Source organism: Meleagris gallopavo, chromosome 5 (genome assembly GCF_905368555.1).
Source record: "Meleagris gallopavo chromosome 5, MGAL_WU_HG_1.1, whole genome shotgun sequence".
NCBI classification, from domain to species: Eukaryota; Metazoa; Chordata; class Aves; order Galliformes; family Phasianidae; genus Meleagris; species Meleagris gallopavo.
The window spans coordinates 33,832,156-33,853,098 of record NC_139408.1 but is presented as its reverse complement, the minus strand read 5'-3'; the positions used below and the strand labels follow the sequence as shown (position 1 = coordinate 33,853,098).

At 40.6% G+C, this 20,943-nt stretch overlaps 1 protein-coding gene and 1 long non-coding RNA gene across 3 annotated transcripts; both read right to left on the bottom strand.

The window, feature by feature from the left end:
- Positions 1 to 1,127: 1,127 nt before the first annotated feature.
- COCH (cochlin) lies at positions 1,128 to 19,628 on the bottom strand. Of its 2 annotated transcripts, none has more exons than XM_085225148.1 (11): positions 19,452 to 19,628; positions 19,330 to 19,374; positions 13,862 to 14,018; positions 8,518 to 8,651; positions 8,133 to 8,198; positions 7,224 to 7,268; positions 6,988 to 7,135; positions 6,358 to 6,461; positions 5,503 to 5,729; positions 3,678 to 4,194; positions 1,128 to 2,912 (listed from the first exon to the last, which is right to left on the bottom strand). In XM_085225148.1, exons 1-11 carry the CDS (start codon positions 19,474 to 19,476, stop codon positions 2,737 to 2,739), a joined length of 1,644 nt encoding a protein of 547 aa, XP_085081274.1. In that variant the 5' UTR covers positions 19,477 to 19,628; the 3' UTR covers positions 1,128 to 2,736. The 2 variants fall into 2 exon arrangements, with proteins under 2 accessions (XP_085081274.1, XP_085081275.1); XM_085225149.1 differs by having other exon boundaries at positions 8,133 to 8,195.
- LOC146544309 (uncharacterized) lies at positions 14,025 to 19,323 on the bottom strand. Its single transcript, XR_014883620.1, has 3 exons — positions 18,729 to 19,323; positions 18,474 to 18,565; positions 14,025 to 17,462 (listed from the first exon to the last, which is right to left on the bottom strand). It is a non-coding gene; the product is annotated as an uncharacterized LOC146544309 (long non-coding RNA).
- Positions 19,629 to 20,943: the final 1,315 nt, after the last annotated feature.

The following is a 20,943-nucleotide window of genomic DNA, read 5'->3' as shown; positions in this document are numbered from 1 at the left end:
GGGGGAAAAGGGCATATAAGTTTTCATCCTATGGTCTCATATCCTCCCAGCTTGGTCTAGTACCAGATCTGGAGGTTGGTCGCCCTGCCTGTGATAGGGTGGCTTGGAAACTCATGATCCTTGGGGTCCCTTCCAACACAAGCCATTCTATGATTGTGATCATTCTCAGCAGAGGACAGAGTTGTTCTTTAGCAGGCCACATTCCTGAATGGCAGTCCTAATACCTGCAGGAGTGTTCCCAAATAGAGTTTGCAAGAGTGATGGTGGCTGCAACTCTGTTTTACTGCTTGGTCCAGCAGCATGAGGCTGAACTCTCAAGGGCTTTACTTTCCCTCTCACCCAAAAGAAAGCTTCAAATCCGTATCTGTTACTCTGTACCATGTTATTCCTCCAAGCTGACCTATTCACAGCACAGTTCACATCCTTTTCACCCTGTCTCTGTATCGCACTAGCTCTCAGTCCTTACTGTGTCTCACAGACCTTACTTCCAGATCAGAGTTGTTCTTACAAATACTTGCTTCTGTATAAACTTTACATGTTTAAAGTAGTATTCTCTGTACCTGCTGTTTCTTATCTCAGTGTAATTGGGCTCTGTGAGGGTACAAATAATGTCATCACCATTATGGTAAAATGGAAATATTTGGGCAGTTTAGTGCTGCGGTTTCTGGAAATCCAGACCATCTTTTTCCTCTATGAAGGAATGACATCAGTAAAGCTGCCATCTTCTTTGCAACAGTAGAAGTAAATTGGGAGGAAAAATGTGATTGTGCTGGCCAGTTTGCATGATTTATATTTAGATCATTCAACTAGCACCATATTTAATATAAAGAACTACTAAAAATTTGGTACTGCCTGATCCAAATTAAAAAAACAGTAACAAAACCCAAAATAATCTGTGTAAGAAACATCCTTGGCGTCTGAGGATGATTTAGGATTTTTTTTTTTTCCTTTTTCACCTCACTGGGGGATTTAAAATAATTTAGACAGGAAATGTGACATACAACTTATTCAAGCTGTACTACATGAGGTTCATTGTAAAAAGACCTTTATATTACAGGATACTGAAATACCTGTAGTCCCAGTTCTTTGCATTACATATATTTCTATAAAAATTTAAGCTAAATGAATTAAACTTTTTCACAAAGTTGATATAAATTTATACAGCAATAGCTGAATACTTTCTTCTATAAACACATAACAACATTAAGGATAACAATTAATAGAAAAATACATAGCATCCTTGCCATTCATGTTTAGTGTAATATATAGTCAGTCATAAGTTATATTAAAAATACACGACAAAAGCCTGATGAATATAATCCCTTCAGTGCCACTCCATACCAAGAATTTAACGATCAATAGCCCCCCAAAAAAGAAGAAAAAAGAAAAAGAAAAAAAAAAAAAGGAAATTCTGCATTGATGGGAAAAGTGCTGGTTTGCTTCTTCGTTGTATTTTACTTGCAAAAAACCTTTATTTTCTAAAGAATGCTTGAAGTCTCTTATTCACTCCTGGCATCTGGAAGAACTCAGGAAGCCATTTCATACTTTTAACCATGTGAATGTAGGTATAAAAATATCAATATATTTCTAAATTCATAATAAAATAAAGGCCATTTTTCAGGAAGACTTTTCTTTCATCTTTAGAGAAACACATCTCCAAAAACATTTTTTACTAGCATTAGGAACTTGTTATTCTGCGAGCTACCACATCCCACTTGCATCTACTCTCTTCTTTTCTAACCATGTAATCCTATATAAACCAGTTATGTTTCAAGGTTTGAAAACACCCAAGTTGAAATCCAAAGATATTTCATTCCCCAGTGTATATTCTAATTTAATCCCTTTGCCCAAGGTTCCCATCTGGAACTTTGTAGCCAATAATCAAGAGAGTATAAGGTATTAGAGAAAATCCAGGTAAGCAGATATATGGGGAATATCCCAGTTGACTTCAGTGGTGTAGGAAATGGTAATATTTAGGATTCAAACCTACAAAGAGAACTGCTGTGCTGTAAATGCTTCTCAACGCTTCTGTGCCAGAAGATGTCATAGAACCATGCTGTTCTATGGGTGTAAATAAATGCCTTTTGGTGTAAATTTTGCCAACCAGATGGCAGTATCGTTCTCCATACCAAGATGGATGGTTGGCATGGTGGGAATGGGTTAGGGTTGGACTTGGTGATCTCAGAAGCCATTTCCAGTCTTAATGACTCTGTAAATCATTATGATTATATCTTAAGTAGAGAAATATCCGCCGTATATCTTTTTAAGCTGCCTGGCACTCATGGGTATTGCACAACTGAAGCACTGAAAATACTTACGGCTTAAAAAGATACAGAATCATAAGCTATGGAAGGTTCACAGAAGATGTTATTGTGTATTTAAAATTATATTATTTTTAGCTTGCAAAAAGGCACCTAGGAAGTGACAGCAAAAATATCAGAACTCTATTGTTTCTGCTGCTGATAACTGATAGTCATAAGTGCACAATATGCATAGCTTCAAAACTCAGGCTACTATAAATGTACTGGAAGTAATAATAGCTGTTGGCCAAATTCTGCTTTCCCATATCAAGTACAACTTCTAACAAGCTCACAAGACTCTCAGCTGACTACAGAAAGTAGCCCTTCTCCATCCCTTACACGATGATAGTATATGTAATAAAGTTTGTGTATTTAAGAGGGACCATTCCAGTCTCATAATTTCTAGTTTCAGAAACTATCCAACAGCAGATTTGTGTTATTGCTTAGAGTCCAAAAAATCTTTACAGATGCCTCGAATAACATCAGGAACCATCTGCTCCAATCCAGTGAACTCCCTAGTGAAGAAGGTATGAGATTCCCTTGGTTCAGAAGCCATGTCTTTCAGATCATCCAGAGGTGCCCAGGCAACACCGACAGAGAAGACCGTTATTCCTAAAATGTAACAGTGTAGCAAAGAGAGAAAATACATAAGATCATTTTGTCTGTGGTGCCAGAAAAACGAGCAATTTCTACATCTATTAAATAATCTAGAACAGGAAATAGTGCTTCAATATCTGTAGTCTGTCAAAGATGATTAGATTTTTGCCACTGAATATCAGAAATTAAGTACTTGTCTAAGTAAGAATCCTGATAGAAATACCAGTGTGTCTTACCAGTAAGCATCATAGATGTTTTTCAGTGATCAATACGAACATAGCAGTGACACAGGAATTCTTGTGTTTCAAGACTTGCTGTTTAGAAGAATTTTGAAAATACATTTGGATCCTTCACATACGTAATGCTTAGTGTTTTCAAGCATCAGAAGCCCAAGAGACTTTTTGGTCAAAATTACTTTTTTTTTTCTCCCATATACGATGGAGAACAAAAGTAATGCTATATTAGATGCTATCACTGGTTTGAGCTTCACTATATGGCTCTTTATTTTTCATCTCTTCATTTCTCTCTTAATTAGGAAGAAAAGACTGCACTTTTAAAAAAATTTTAAACAAAGTTGCCATGAGTGAGTCTACTTACACCTGGCTTGATAATCTCACTTTTCATCCTATCGGAAAACAGTTCCTTACAGCTCCTGTTCTGATAAACTTAAGACAAGTATGATACTTTATTTACTCTCTAGATCATCATTTAAAATGTTGACACAGACAATACAGCAGAAATGGGATGAATCAATTCCCACTGCCTATGAAGATTGCTTACCTGCTTTTTGTGCAGCAACAGCAGGTCCTCTAACATCATCGTAAGACTGACCGTCAGTCAGAATTACAAGGAAATTTTTGTTTGCTCCATCCTTCACTGGCCCAAATACGTTTCTGGTTGTGAAAGAAATGGCATCACCAGTAGCGGTGCCACCGCTCATGTAACGAATGTTCCGGATAGCAGAGAGGACCTTTTCTTTTGTGGTGTAGTCTGTGAAGCTGAACTCAGTACGCTGATCATATGTGAACTGCACAGTTGCAATCTTGGAACCAATATCAGAGATCTCAAAAGCCTTTGCAACGTTGCTGATGAATTCAAGCATGAGCCGGAAGTTGCTCTCTCCAACACTGCTAGAACCGTCTATCAAGAAGCCTATGTTGACAGAGTTATAGCATGTCTTGCTACACAACATTTGCTCATGTGAACACAGTTTTTGGACAAGAGGTTTTACGTATTTGGTGGTGCCAAACCAGCTGGGCATTTGGTAAGAGAAGAAGCCATTATTGCGACAGACAGCCTATTTGAAAACAAAAAGTCAAAAGGCAAATACCAAAATAGGTTCCGTAGATAGTAAACAGACAATCAAGCTTGCCCCCAGCTCCCATCAGAAATTTCAGAAAATTTCATTTTATTACTGAGAACATTAAAAACTTGAAATTTTAATTATGTTCTTGGGAAGTGAACTAAGCTCTGGCTGCTAACTATCCAAAGGAGTGGAAGTTTTGCCTTTTTCCTTACCCACTGAAAATTAGGTTTCTGTATTTTCCATTTTAACATCATAATCTTAAAAAAAAAAAAAAAAAGCCTGTAATACATCATAAGTACAGACACATATCTGAGTAGAAATATAATGCCCAGGTTATTTTGAAGTAAAATTTGTTTTTCCTTTGGTTTCTATAATATACATGTCAAGTGCAAGGCAATTGAGAAAGGGATTACATTTAAAATCAGCTCTCCAAATGTGATGAGTAATCTTGCTCAAATCAAAATGCAGAAGGCAAGGGGACAAGCCTCTGCCACATAAAGTCATTCTGGTCTGTGTCTGTAAGTCCACACAAGTTGGACCTGTCTGAGATCGGAAGCAAACTGTCTTGTGCATGGAAGCTGCAGAGCCATAGTGCTTTGTTCGTTCATGTTAAGTTATGAACTTTCTGCTGAAATAAAATATTTAAAACCTCCCTATGAAACATGAAGTAGTGAACTAGTGCTTAGAAAGCTCTTGTGAGAACTGAGTTTGAGTTCTGTTGTTGACTCCTACAGAGCAAGATTGAAAACTGTTTATCCAAGATGAATGTCTTGCATACGAACTTGGTAGGACGCATTTGTCAATCTTTTCTGTCCTTGTTGTAGCCAAAGTAACAAAACAATTCCTCAGATCACACACTGAAATATAGGTCTCCCTGTCATTTCAAGATAGGAGATATATCTGTACTTCTTTGCTTCAACAAGTTTAGTTATGGTTGAGATAGGAGAATCCTTTGCTGTGAAAATCTTCGTGCAGTGCAAAGTCCAAGAGCTACAGCTTTGCCAAGGCTCTGAGATGGGAGGCTGGCAACAGCATTTTGGTACCTTTGTGCAGCCCCTTTACAAGAAAATAACCCAGCAGTTGCATGTAATTTAGTAAGAAGAAACTAATAGTCTTATTCAAATCTCTACTACTGATTACTTTAGGCTTCCTAGTGATTTCTTAGTTTTTTTTCCTCTTGTATTATTTGGAAGAATATCTCTTACTATATGTGTAAGACTTAGCTCATTAGAACTCCAGCATGAAGTACATTATCTAGTCATACCCATGAATGAAAAATGAATAATTATATTCTCTTACTTTGTCAATAAAACCAATGTCTTGGACCATTCCCAATTCTTCTGTTGTGGGTTTTGCTACAGACACAATGAACACATTGACTCCAAATTCTCTGGCCACTATACCAGCTTCTTCCAAATCATCTGAGGGCCAGCCATCTAGAAACACTACAATGATTTTGGGTATTCCTTTACGTGCTCCATTTTCCATAGAGAAGAATTTCTGAGCTGCGTGTTTCAGAGCTTTCCCTAGTTTTGAACAGAAAAAGAATGTGAAGAAATAATACAGTAACATTTTGGTACCAGTTAGATAAAACTATGCTGAATTTTAACTATGACTACAGGTGTAACTCAGCAAACCAAGGAAACAGCATCTCAAAATATTTGAGTAATTATGAAGCTTGAGTAAGCTATGGCCTATTTAAAATAAAAAGTTAAAGCAAATTTCCCTCCCTACAGGTCTTGTTTTATGGTAAGCAGATATATTAGTGCCTGCTAAATGAATTGCAAGGAACAAAGTTGAGAAGCTACTTAAATTTAGCTTGTAAAATACAACATATCTGGAAAGCTTAGCTTCCTTATTTGGCAAATACCCACAACTACTTACTACTTAATTAGCCACTGCCATTCAATAGGAAAGAAATGTAAAGTCTTTTAGATAAGAATTTGTCTCACACCACCATTCTGTTAGAAGTGAAAAGCTGATTACTGTTTAAGCACATATTTGCACTAATAAAATATACAGTAAGCAACCTGAACTTCTGAAAATGGAATTGAAAACGGAGCATTTAGAATACTTTCTTAAATATGTATAGATAGAAATATGTTTCACTTATGCAAAGTAATAACATTTATTTTCACTGAGGTACGAACTCACCTGTGTTGGAATTGCCTCCTCTGAACCCTAATTCCTTTATGGCAAACAAAACCTCTTTTGCAGCGGTGAAGTTTTTCAGATAGAACTCAATTTTTGGATGCTCACTGCAGAAAAATAAAACATTAATGAACTATGTAGTCAACTTTTCATACCTCCATGGTATTAGCAAGCTAAATTTTAGTTTGAATCATTTTGTTCTTGTTCATATATAGTAATTAAAAATGTAGAGAATAATCCTTACATAATAATGTACTGAATCTGTAGCCAGAGAAGTTATTTATCAGAGTGGACAAATTAAGAACAGCACATTTCTTAAGCTTATTGAGCGGCAGAAAATACTAGGTTTAAAATGTATGCAGAAAAAAAAGTGATCATGCCAGGTGTTAAACTAAATGAATTTGTGTATTTGAAACTGACACAGCTAAGTGACACAGAAGCAGAAGATGATCAGGTTTGTTATGTCTTCACATGGACATCTCTCAGTGTAGCACAACAAACAACGCTCCAAGCTGAGTTTATCTTCTCTTGTTTTCTTTTGCCATTATTGAGCAAATACTGTTCTGCAAAACATACATTACTTGACTTCTCTTAATTGTCTCTTGGTTATATTTTGTATAGGTCTGCTATTACCTGGCTTGTACAACTCCAACATGAGGCCCTTCCGTTCCAATTCCCAACATTACTGCTACTTTTCCAACAAAGTTTTTCTGCAGATTAAATCTACGTTGGCCGATGTTGTAACTTCCATCAATGAGAAATGCAATGTCAGCTTTACAGTCTGTGAGCATTCAAAATAATTAGACTTACTTAGCACCAAATAACTGTTAGGATTGTGTTTTTCAAAAGTTAAACCTGTGAATTCCTACCTTTGTTTCCAGCCTTTTTCTCAAGGGGCTTCTTAGGTCTTTTGCCTTTAATAAAGGATACAGCATGGATCATTTAGGAACAACAAGACGTAGGGAAGAAGCTTAGACTCTAAGAATTGCATTGCAGTCTGTCCTTAGTGAAAATTGGCATGGGACTGCATCATTCTTCAGTCAGTTCAATAGTTACAGTTGCAGTGCTATTTCTTTGCACCTTTGAGAATATTATTTTTCAAATGAAACAATTTAACCTTCCTTTCTACACCTGCCTAGCTGATTACTGAAATGTATACAGAAACGCTTATACAGAAACCACTCAGCATCCCAAGTCCTACTATTTCTCAGTTAGCTATCTGCTCTATAGGGACAGTTTTTGTGCTTTGGAAGCAAGCTGGGACTTAAACTGTAAAGCAGATGTGCTATTCACAAATGAGATCCAAGTCCAATATGTACATACCACTAGCCTTCATAAAAACTGATCTAGCCTTTTACTGGTGGTATTTTCTGTAGAGAAATTCACATACCATCTAAATTTCTGCTTCATAAATTCTGACAGCACTTAGTAGTTAAGCATTTCTGTAAAAAGGAATGCATAATCCATCTTCTCTGTCATTTAATAGGAATGAATATCCCATGAGCTCACAGACTCTTTCCTTCCTTTATGTCACCTGTATCACTTCCAAATTCATTCAAGCGTTTCTTCGTTTACATGAATCACTACTGAAATCAGAATCAGTCTGATTATAAGCAATTCTTCCTTTTCCTGCTGAGATATACACAGAAATGAATTTCACATATGCTTTCTTCTTTATAAATACATCCTATAAAATTCAGCGCGTTAGTCAGGGACTCAAGCCCTGTAGCACATCTTAACACACGGGACCTCCAGTGTTGGAGAGATTTGGCTGGTACCTGTAGCAGGCCGTGCTGTTGACACTGATCGTCCCACTGCTTCAAGCACCAGGTTGTTGGTACCTGCTAAAATATTAGAAGAACAGATTAACACTATTTCAACATATTTAGATGAAATTGTGTGCTTTAAGAATACTGAATTTTCAGCATTTTACTAGAAGTAGTCTAGAGACTTTCTGTATAATCTAGAGGGACTAATCTAACTGGAACAGATTTATTTCAAGCAAATAGTCAAAAAATGAAGACGAAATTAGTCAGAAGTGAAAATTTTTGCTACATTTCATATACCAATCACATTATTTGTATATATAAGCACACTGAAAAAGTTTCCTAGACTTCTGTTAATATCTGGAATACTGCAAAGTAGTAAGTGTGATCCACCTACGAGTCACTGAGAAAGATGAAGCCCATCTGGAGAGCACCTGAGACTGGATCCCATTGGCATTTACAGCTGGGTAGTTTTCCTGTCCTGGGAGAGTCTGTACTCTTACAGCTCCTCCTGCATTGGTGATCACCCCTCTGAGAGAGGAAAAAAAGTTAATACAAATCAGACATTTTAATTACAAGAAAATACAGCTTTATAATCATTGGACACTATATATTGAACAGTAGCCTCCTGAAAAAGATACCATTTAGGCAAGTGGTTGTGTTCATGCTGAAACTAACTACGAGGGACTGAAAAGAATGTTAAGGCAAGCTATTCTGCAGGCCATCACACAGGCTTAGAAAAAAATACCAAGAAGTTCTAAAATTCCAGCTGTTCTCACTGCAGCAGAACGCACTAATTCTTAATGAAAGAGCTACAGCAAAAAATATATTTACATTCTTTATGGCTCCTAAATATTGGTATCCAAAACAAAATGAGGCATGCTTACTGCAAAATGATTTAAAAAAAACTGGAGGAAAACACTGCTTGCAGTAGTAATTGTTATGGTAGATCCTGTGTTATGCATCCACACAGACTGCAGTCAGAAATTGTAGACATTATTGATGGCAACCATCAGATTACTGATATATACAAGAAGGGAGCCTAAAGTATCTTCTTCTTCACTTTCACCTGTAGTAAAAATTAAGATATGACATTTGAACTTAATAAAATAAATAGAATACATAATCAGTCAATGTAATATTCCTGTTCCTTTCTCTGTACACTTGGAAATAGCATATTGACAGTAAAAGCTATACAGTGAGTAATTTTCACTGATAGAAACATAAAGTAGAAACTTCAAAATCTGGAATACTTAGATATGATTTGCTATTTCCTGTCTTTGTCAGTTTAAGCATACCACGACACATTTAAATACACAGTTATGATGGGTTAATTTAAAAAGGCCAGAAGGCTTACTGATTAAAAATATCTTACAAAATCACTTTTGGTATTATAAGACTATTATACCCCCTCTGCCACCCTAGAACAGTCAGTACATAAATGTAGAAGTGAAAAGAAAACATTGAGGAAGTTTTCTAAAACTGAGTAGACATTTGAGCCCAAAACCTCCTTAGAGAAGGCCACTATCATTATTCTTTCATCGAGCTTCATTTCATGGCTTAATGAACACGTTCTGAGATTGCCTGCCAGATCTGTGGTTATGCAAGACTAGTTTGAAAATCTTGCTGATACTTACGTGCTGAGACTGTCAGCACTACTGAGACTTATAGGATGTATGAACATCCAAGAGAACAATAGATTTATGTGCTTAAGAAACTTCAGGGTTAAAAGCCCAAAGAGAACTTCCTTTGTTATTGCAGGCAGAGAGGTTGCATTGTTGGGACAGTCGGAGGCTTTGGAACTTTTTTTCAGATTTTTTTTATATGCTACTGGGAGAATGGATTCTATTTTTCAGGGCCAAATTCAATGTGGAGCTTGTTTAAATAGAAGGAAAAAGTTAATGATCTGTAGCATTTGGGCAGGTACACTTGTGGAATACAAACAACTGTTTCAAGACTACTGAAATGCTGCAATGTGTGCCTTTGTGTTTACTTTTCTTATCTGTTTGCTTTCCTGCTTGAAGAGAGGTCCCAACCTGATCTGATTTAAAACACTGTGAAATAATCAAGACTGGAGTTTAGAAAATCTTGTATGTATTTGTGGTAATATGAGCTCTGGGTATCAGTATCAGAATTTCCACATAAATCTCCTTGTGGCCTACTTAAAATACATTCAGACATGATTTGCATTTCTATATGGAATTGTGGTTATATATATTTTTATTCTTGTACGGTGAAAGAATTACGATGGTGGTTTCAGATACCTTTTTATCTTTTATATGTACATCATATAGACAGAGGATCTTTATTAAAGTTCTCCTGAATGCTTGAGTTTAAAGTCAGGTTCAAAAATTGGCAAATGCAAACAGCACTTCAGATTTCTCCTTACTGTCTAATAGTGATAAGAGAGATTTGAGCATTAACGAGGTGTTCTACTCTAAGGAAAGGCACTGAGCACAAGGGTAGCAGTGCTGCAAGTGGTGCAAATGCTGCAAGAGGCATTCAAGGCCAGGCTGCATATGGTCCTGGGCAGCCTGGTCTAGTGGTTGGCAACCCTGCACATAGCAGGTGGTCCTTTTCAACCCAGGTCATTCTATGATTCTCTGAAGTGGACTGTTAGAAGTAGTACATACTGAGCAGACTCAGTCTTACAGACCAGAAGCTAAGTGTTTGCTCAGAATCTCACAGTATGGTTTTATGCTAATAATCACATTAATCATAAATGTCTATGGGTCCACAACCTGCTTTTCTACCTCAAGGGAGGGTAGAAAGAGCTGCCGCACAAAGCATTTTGATCTGAAGTTCCCATTACCATCGCTAACTGTGATAAGCAGCTGCATTTCCTGTAGGGTCCTTGGATGAAAGGAGTTATTTTCAGGAGGCAAAAAAACCAGACAAGACAGCCAAATCATCTTTCCTCCCTTTTACCAGCAGAAACTCAAGCTCTTTCCACATTGTTCATCTTCCCCCACTCCCTTCTCCAAGCTGCGGCCACCTACTGCTGCCTGACTACAATCAATTCAGCAACAGGGAGCTGTTTTGGGTTTCATGTCAGCATTCTCTGGCCCTCTAGGTTCTGCTTACTCTGTCTGCTCTGCACATATATTGCTTTTGGCAAGAAAGAAGGCTCAGCAGCAGAAGCAGCCTATACAGCAAAGTTTTCCAGGGGATCTACTGGTGCTCAGAAGCCAGATAACCCTTCTATCAGTAGCCTTGTAGCAAATGCTACAGCTGCTCAGGGTCCTCAGTGCTTGTAGTTGATTTACAGCCATATTGCTAATACCCAATTTGGTTTTGTTCACTTGAATTGAGGGAACTTGATGTTTATTTAGAGGTGCTCTCAGCCTGTGGCTAGTTATAAAAAATGTGCATGCCTATTTAGCATCTAAAGACTGCATTAATTTAGGTCTCCATTTAGCAGAATTGGCAGTAGAACAGAGCTGCACAAACTGAGAACCGAGTCCTTAATTCGACCTTCTGATTATTAATCCAATTAATCACCCAGTGGTAGATTTAACTCAGTTCTTTATGCTTGTATAGCGTCAGCTTAGTAGGAGGTTCTCCATTCTTCCCCCCTGACAACAAAAAGAAATTCTTCTGCCCAGAAAAAGAACAGGATTAAATAAATATTCTGTTTCCTGAGAGTAATTACATGTAAAATAAGGAGAGAAAAAAAGATAAAAAGCCAAATGTAACAAACTAAAGCTAGCAGAAAGCTCATTCATATCTAGCATTCAGAATTCTTCACAGCTACATTCTGATGGATTCTTTAAAATGCACAATGTAGTATTTTTCTTGCAGTAATGGTCACGTCACAGTAGAACTACTCATAGGAATAAGCATTATTTGGTGCATGTAAAAGTTTAGGAATTGAGCCTCAGTTAGGACCCAGCACATGCAAACTGGCATGTGTGTTTGGGAAGAGGAACTAACACATTCTCACAGTCATTCTTCAGTTTTAAAAAATTAAATAAGCACTTCTCCCCAAAATGATGCTTCTGGGAACAGAAGATAACTGTGTGATTGTGCTTTCTGTCAAAATCAGCAGCAGTCACGAAACATACACAGTCCTCAACATTACTTCAGGCACACAGAGCCATGTTGCACTCGCCATACAGCACAGTGTTTGGCACACATAGGTTTAAACTAGATGTGATTGTTTCAATCATTTGGAAGAGATTTCTGAAATTCTCAAAACACATATATGATTATACAGCGATAGAAGTAATTACCTATTAGCAACATATTGTTGAGTTACTTTGACACCAGGATGGAGTTTAGCCACTGCAACACAGAACTGGAAGGAACAAGTCTTCGGTATGTTTTAACTGGCTTTTGTAGGCTGCGGTGAAGTTAGCAGAGACCTGAACAACAATTTCTTCTCCTCCATCCAGCAATTCATTTTGACTAGGACCAGCATTTATCACTTCTCATAACTTAGGGAAACGCTCATAGATAGAAAATTCTATGCTGAATGAGAAAGGTTGATGGCACTAATGGCACCTAGCTTAAAGCAGGTCCTTCAGGAAAAAGAGAATAGAAAATATTCTAAAGAATATTTCACCTATATTCCTTTTTTTTTTTTTTTTTCCTCTCCTCTAGAGTGCTAAACTACAATTAATTCAGAAGACTTGGACTTAGTTCATTTACACTGGCATGTAAAGAGTCAGATTAGAAGATACATTTTAATCCCTTTGTTGCTGCTGGAACACTTGGGTGGTTAGAAACAGTTTTTTGTTTTCTTTTTAAAACAGTGCATATTTCACAGAGAGTATAATATATGTTGATGTATGCTGTGAAAAAAAAAATATCGCATAATCCTTTGCTTCTGAGTTGGAGAAAGTTAACACACAGTTTATAAGATACAAACTTCAGCAGAGAACTACATGCTGTACAGATGTCTCTGTGTTATTGCACACGAAAAAAATCTGAATTTTTTATTTCTTGTGCCTCCTTTTGTAAAAATGTTGATTTTCCTAGTGCTGATCTAAAAAAAGTTATTAGAATTAGAATCACTTTTACTAACTCTTGCTTAAATTAATGAGAGATTCCACTAAGGCACAATAAGTGAAAAACTTGAGTAAAGCAGATGCCGCAGCTGAGCCACAGCACTTGCTGTTTTCCTGCAGCTAGTGCAGCCAACTTTGGGCTGCAGGGAAGGGGGGGGGGAAATAAACACCCCCAGATTTTGCAGATGGAGCTTCCTTAGCAGTCAAACCACAGCCACTGGAAGGAGAGGTTTAAGGCTGCTGCCTAGCAAACAGGAAAGGTTTCTCCAGTGACCAGCAAAGAAATGAAATGCTAAAAACAGTCCACATGGATCACATTCACCCAAATCATGCCTAGGTCTGTTTGCTTAACCAGATTTTAACAGTTTCAGGAGAGATGTCATAGAAACTAAAGTAAAAAACTTAATTTGCTTTTATTCTCCTGTTAGTTACTTTTTTAGATTGTATCCATCTATGTCTGCTAGTAACACACGTTACCTTACAGGGAAAGCCTGACTGCTGCTTTTCAGCGTCGCTAGTTTTGTTGTTTTCAAGAACACTTGCAAACCACCCAGTTTTACCCCCACAGGTATGCTCTGTTTTTCTAATGACATTCCAGTAATATTAGGAAGCTTTCTAAAGTCCATAAGAATCTTCATTCTGATGGCATCAAAAGGATAGCATTTACAAATGTAGCAAGATTGCATATAAACTCACTTAATGCATGGATTAACAGTCAGTCATCTGACTTACCTGTGTATGGCAGCTCCACAGACACTGGAAAGAGAGGCATAAACTCCATCCCCAAAGACGTAGAATTGCCACAGAGGACAGTTTGCTGGGCAAAGGACATCTTCTGTCTCCTTTCTAAGGTCAAGTCCTCTTGTAAAGCATGTGATAGCAGTGGAGGCTAAAGAAAAAGAAAAACTTGTGACCTGAAAAGTCTTATTTTTTTGTTGTTATTGTTCTGAAGCAAGTCCCTCAGTTGCCAAATATGGAGCACTGTTTGAATTTGAAATTAGGTACAGCCTCTCATCTTGTGCTTCTGTATGTTTGTAAAGGTCTCTTGGGCACTTAGTAGAGTGCAGCTGTGACAACTATAATGCAGTTCTTAATTTATGAAAAAGAAGAGGCAGAAAAGTACAGAAAAGCTTTTTTTTAAAAAAAAAAAAAAAAAGAAGAGGAAACACCAAACATTAAAATAATATCCAGGGAACAGTACAGAGGAAAACAGCAGCAATTCACAGCATGTGCAAGTTTACTGCAGAGACAAAGGCCAGGGAAAAAACCTAGAGGGCTGGTGGGCACAGAAGGGAATGGCACTCTCCAGGACGGGAACCAAAGAACCCAGACATCCTTATCGTGCTCTCCAGCTGTGGGCAACCTGTCAACTGCCTGGGAAGCTCTGTCCAGTATCATTCATGGAACAGGTTGAAAGTAGCATCTCCCTGAGCTTCTGCAATTAGTCCTGCTGAAGCCAGTAGAAAAGCAAAAAGGGAGTACCAATCTTTCTGCTCCAGCAAGAGTAGCTGCATCTCAGACATTCTTATCGGCTCACTGCAATGAATATTAAATCATTACATTTGTGCAGATAATTCTAAGATTCAGCCAGTGAGACTGAAATTATTTATCGATTTTCAGCACATGAATTTTTCATATAAGAATTCTGCCTTATTTTTTTCTTGAAAGTTGCTCCCCAAATTATCATCCTTTGGCTTTTACTGTGCTTACATGTTCGTACACCTACACACGCAGACAGGTGTACACCAGTGTTAAGTTTTCCCTGCTGGATTGAAGCTTTTTCGTTTGAAAACTTAGAGGTCATGATCTCGTATGCTTAACTACCATCTTGCTGCTAAATGGTACAATCTGGTAGCATAGCAAGTTAGGGTTTTAGCTTAGATCAACAGCAGTTCATCATCACAAGTTCAACTCGTGACTGGATATTCTGAAATTCCCAAGAGCACATCTTGCCACCACTAAGAACTAGTAGGTGCAAGAACCTCTTCTGTAGCCTTTCTATGATATTGAGAGCTGACAGAGCCTAGCTAACAATTAGGTGCACACACCATGAACGTGTGTTTCATGGATTAGTGTTCCATCTCATGCCTGCTTCCCTGCCCACCCTTTCCACTCTTAACCCAAGGTGTTTACTGACCCCAAAATAAGCTGCTGTTATTTGAAAGAATGCTTCTGGAGCATGTGCTGTTCCTAATCAGCAGATGGAAAAGATCACAGTGCTGTGGTGCCTCCTGCTAATCTCACTGACTTTAAAGCTGACAATCAGAACATCTACAGCTGGAAGTGTACACAGTGAAGCGTGTCTGTTCACTTCTGCTGCATAAATTTAACAAATGTGTTTACAGAACATATGTGTAGTTTTGCTTTTTAAGTATGCCTACTCCTCATTAATTCTATATGTAAATTACAGTAAGCTATCTAATCACATCTTCCTAAAAACCCTTAGCAGCTATTTGTCAGCACTAAGATGTTACTTAAATATGCTGAATATGTCTTTGTAGTCCAGGTGAAGGGGGAAATAAATGCAGGAAATGCTTTTTCATTTCCTCCTTTCAAACTAATAGAAGATGTCTACTTAGTATGAGCCACTAAAGTGCTTTAGTCTTATTATCAAGTTTTCTAAAAATAAAGAAATTTTTTTTAGGACTTACACAGTCTTGCCTACCCACATCCTCTCACGTTTAGTCTCACATCTTTGCCTTAAAAACAAAAGTCTGCAAAACAAGCAGAATGACCATGCTTATACCTAGGAGCTCATCATTTCCAGTGTTAGAAGTGCTAAGATATTTGGTATTAGGCTGAAAGAAGTCAATTTACTCTGCATTTGAGTTCCCTTATCATTTCATAATGGAATAATATCCATCAAGTGACAACTAGCGAGGCCATCAAACAGCAGCCAGAAAGCTGGATACTCTTAGAGGAGTCACTGCGATGGGCATTAAAGGTAATCCAGTCTTGCAGTACAACTTGTGCTGTGTACCCTGGAACATTTTTCCAGCCTCCAAAAGTGCTAAGCACCACAGGAAGTTTATAATACCTGCCACTTCTAATGTACTTACCCTGACTGAGTTCCTTGGCAGGCTGCACATATGAATACGATTGGATATGTCTAATTAATACATGCCTTATTGCTTGGAGATCTGCATTTCTCTCACTAGCAGACACTCTGTAAATACAGTCATGTCAAACTAACATTTTACATTTTTGATAGCTCTGAAGATGGTGGTGATCATGGAGAAATCTGGCTATGTTTTTCTAGCTATGAAAACACAGATGTACACTAAAGCCCAATACTTTTTCTATGTACTGGCTGCCTAAAGATCCTCATCTGTACCTTGTAAGAGGCACTCCAGAGGGAAGACACCAAATTGCTGCTGTGTGAAGAGCTGACATACTGCAGCTAGGACCTTTAACAGCTAATAGCTCAGTTGGATCAACAAAGAAAGTTTTGTAACACACACTTTGACTTTAAGTGCTTACGCTGTTAATTAAAAAGCAGTTTATTTTGTTTTGCTGTGTAGATACAGCTTCCTAAGCTATAATTTTGGAACTAACATTAGCAATGTCAGGAACACTATCAAGAACACTATCAAGATAGTAAGTAGACGGTACCAAAGTTAAAATTAATGGTACCAGCTTTGCAGTGATTTTGTTTCTCCCTGTTATTTAATGAATCTTGTAAAATCACAAGCAGTCCAATATGAGCTTAGAGTGCATTAATCATACCTGAATACTGGATCATACAGAATAGTTCTCTACTAGCTTACACGGTAATCATTCTTGCCAAGTTTTGTGAGGCACTGCTACTCAAATTTAAGAAAGTGGTTGTTTTTGTTAGCATATTCAAGGTAATTTATCTTTGTAGAACCAGTAACAGATAAAACCCAAGTGTCATAATCACTGTGATTTAAGAATGCAAGAGCAGCAGTGTTTGAAATATTTTTCTGGATACTTATGTGACCCAATACTCTAATCAATTTCATGAATGCTTAAGGTCTAAAGCCATGCATTTTTTAGAAGGAGGAAGGATAAGCTTGCAGTTAACAAGAAAGGACTCAGTCCAAGACCTCTACCCAGTCTGGGCTTCGATGGAAAGCAGAGACCTCTGTACACGTGAAAATAACACGTTAGTCTGTAAAAATTGACCATAATCCCACTCTGTCAAGACACATCCCATAAGCCTTATGGAAACACACTACATTAAGGTACTACAGAAAATCTGTACACACAAGAAAAAAAAAGGAAAAGAAAAAGCCAAACAACAAAAACTGCATTTCTTCCCGTTTCAAGCCATATTTAAAGGCAGGGATGAATGTCTTCCTTCACTGTAGACCTAAAAAAAAAAAAAGAAAAAGAAAAAGTGAAGGCTCACTTCTGTGCTGACACACTGGTAACCATGCTTTCAATCTTTCCATCAGGTCGATGTTTTTATGCCTCATCCCACATACTTTGATTTGCTCTGAATAGCAGTGTCTTATGCCCACCTATAAGAAGTTCTCACTTCATTTTTGACAGGAATCATTAAGACTCTAGAAAAATGAAATCAGTGCTGAGATTTGAGTTCTAACCTTGAAATTTCCATGTACTGTTTTGGAAAATAAGACTTCATGCAAGAGAAAAAATAATCTGTGTAGGTTATTATAAGTGTCAGGGATTCCTAAGACCAAGATATCTTTACAGGCCATAAAATAGGGGCTTTTTTTTTTTTTTTTTTAAAGTATGTTTTATATAGGACTGAATTTCCTCTTCAGAACAGGAAGGTTTGGAGGTTTGTTTGATTTTTTTTTGTCTTGAGGCTTCAGACAAACCTGGATTTATATGTCATGCATTGAATATTCCTACCAGCCCTGTCCGTAGCAGAAGAAAACCGTGTTGGTAGAAATACACCTGCTTACATTTTGGAAAGCGTGTTCATAGGTTATATACTGATTTGTGTAATGTTCAGTACATATCTCGGTACAAGGAGCAATGCAATTTAAAAAAGCATCAGGGCTGTATTACTTATTTCAATCTGAGGTTTGCACTTTTCTGTTCAAATTAAGTTCACTTACTACCATATGTCAGTGTGCACCCACCTATACAGTCATCTCATGTATGACAGCCACAGTCGTCGTACTTGGCTGTATTTGTGCGTATTTCTTAAAAGCGGACTATGAAAAAGGATCTCCCTGAGTAGCTACGAGCCTAAGTAAGGCAGATATTCAAGGAAGCTCAATGTTCTCACATTCATAGTAATGTCAGAATTTTAACCTTTTTTTTCCCCCCCATAAAAGTCTATGCATGCTTCTCGCTCAGTCACATTTGCCATCGTCCCCTTAACATTACTTTAGTTGGTCCCAGATACCTTCTAATTAGAGGTTTCTTCTCCAGCCATGGGAGAAAGCATTATAAAAAACTTTTCATTTGTTTCCCGTTGACATTTCACCTGTGATGCACCTGTAAAACAAGAAAAGGAACCGGGGTTTCTTGCTGTAGGTTTTCTGTCGCTGTTTTGTTGTTTTATTCTTCAGTCACAGCAGTCCTGTGACGAACGGCTGTTATCTCGATAATAACCGCTTCCTGCTGAAGGAACCCCGAGCGAGGGTCGCAGGTCACTCACCGGCCGCGGGCAGGGCGATGACCGGGCGGGCGCTGCCGGGCCTCCTGCCCGCCCTCCCTTGGACGGTCAGCGCTAGAAGGGCCCACCGCGCGGCTCGCACCGCGGACACTTCTTGCGGCGTTTCCTGCGGCTCGCGGTTCCCTCGGTTTGACAGGCTTCGGACACCCGCTCTCCAGAGGCGGGGATGCAGTCCCTCAGGTCACGTAGCAGCTCCCGCACCGCTAGGTGCGTTCAGTTCGATCTTTGCTTTCCAGGTCGCGTTGACGGCGGTGCGGGCGCACAAAAGTCGTATCGATTTCACAGGCAGAGATGCGCTGCGGATCCTCGCGCTGTCGGTGCTCGGGCACCCCGCTGCACACAGCGGCACGCACATACACACACACACACGGCACTCCCCCGGGCAAACACGTTTGTTACCGCTACATTCAGACCAGAAGGGACAAGAGCGGAAACGCTTCCAGACACCTCCCGTGCCCCTCTGCATTCGCACTCTCCTCCCCCGGCCTTCGCGCCTCTCATACCCTAAAGGACACGCCGGCTCTTAAAGCCAGCCCCGCAGACGCGTCCTGCCGCCGTGCGGGGCAGAGGACCGCACGCTCACCTGAGCTGTCGCTCCCGCGCGCGGGGCCGCAGAGCAGAAAGACGCCTACGGAGAGATAGAGAGCGGGTCGGGCCGGGTCGCACCGGGCCGGGCCGGGTCGCCCCGTCAGACGCGGTACGCACCGAAGAGAAGGGGGGCGAGCTGCATGGCGGTAGAGCACGCTCCCGGGCGCGAAGAGGCACAGCGCAACCCAGCCGACGTCCTCACCGGGCGGCACCTCGGCAGCGCTGTGTCGCAGCCGCCACCGCGCACGCCTTAAACCTCTCCCGGGGCGCATGGGCACTGGGCAGGCGAGGGCGGCCGGGGTGGGAGCGAGGGAGGGAGCAGGCACCGGCGGGGCGGCCCCAGCGCTGGGCGCAGCCCGCGCCGGTCCGGCAGGTGCTGCCGTTCCGCCCCCGCCGCGTGTCCCATTCCGCCTCCGTCCGCTCAGACGGCACTGGTGACCGCGCTCCTCGGAGCCGCCGGGAAGCCGCTCCGGTGCTGCTGCCGGCCGCGAAGCCCCGGCCGGGGCGACTCGCCCCTCTGCCCGGCTCCCTGCTTCGCCCACCGCCAGCCTGCCTTCGCCGTTTGCCCCTCAAAACCGGCCCTCGTAATTCTCCGTGTCCCTGTCACATGCGTGTTTTGAACACCTTATTTCAGATGGAGTCACTCTGACGTTTCACGAAGTGACTCGGCTGTCGGTTACAGCGTCGGGAATTAGCGGGGAACAGAAGCCCCCGGCGGGCAGCCAGACTGAGCCGGGCTCGGCCGGTGTCGAGGAGCGGCCCGGCACAGCGCGATGCCCCGTCGGCGCTGGTCGCTGCGGGCTGGAGCTGCGGGCTGCGGACCCTTTCGTCTCCCGAACGGGTGGAGCGCCCTGACCGCCGGTACCGAACGGGGTGTGTTCGGTCTGCAGTGACAGCGTACAGTTCACCTTGGGTTTAAACAAAACGTTGCTTAAATTAAAAAGCAAACGGGCAAAAAAGACATTTCAGAGCCCGCTTAGTCGTAGGATTCGATGCGTACCTGCTTATATGCTGTAAAGTGTTAACTGGCGTGAGCGTGACATGGGCAGATTGCTCTGAGCGCATCGGAAAGAGTGGAAGGAACGCGCTTATTTCAACAAATGCCTGCAATCGCGTTCCTTGCTAGTTGCCGGCATTCGCTGTCTAACTCTGCTGGGACGGCTGCTCCTAGGTACAAGCCTTCAGATGGAAGTAAGCTTGCAGACTTCCCAGCGATGGGCGCGCGGCGGGCAGCGGGCTCCACGCGGGCGCTGCGACGGGGCGGGGCGGCTGCAGCCTTCCTCGGGCCGCGCCGCGCGGCTCTGCAGCAGCTGCTCGCGTGGGAGCGCGCGCGTCGGGTGGGCTTCTTCCTGCGCTTCCAAAGCAATAGGCGAGATGTCCTCCATCCGCTCAGGGATATCCTGCGCGTACCTAAATAGGACGCGTGACCGGGTACGTTAGTGGTAAACGTTTTTCGGAGTTTATTTCAAAAGAAGTGAGAACACGATCCCCCTCCCGCCGCCCACAGCTCCGTGTCCCAGGAGCGCGGTCGTTGCTGCCCTCTTGCCGTGCCCCCCTCCTGCGTGTATCTCAGAGCTGCGTTATCCGAGCAGCAGGGCCGGCTGTCCAG

Excerpts from the sequence above, each read along its gene's own strand:
- COCH (XM_085225148.1), bottom strand. The coding sequence starts at position 19,476 with ATGCAGCTCGCCCCCCTTCTCTTCG. Across the intron at positions 7,136-7,223 it reads GAAAAAGGCTGGAAACAAAG|ACTGTAAAGCTGACATTGCA; the intron begins GTAGGAATTCAC and ends GAATGCTCACAG. Across the intron at positions 5,730-6,357 it reads AGGAGGCAATTCCAACACAG|GGAAAGCTCTGAAACACGCA; the intron begins GTGAGTTCGTAC and ends GTTCAAAACTAG.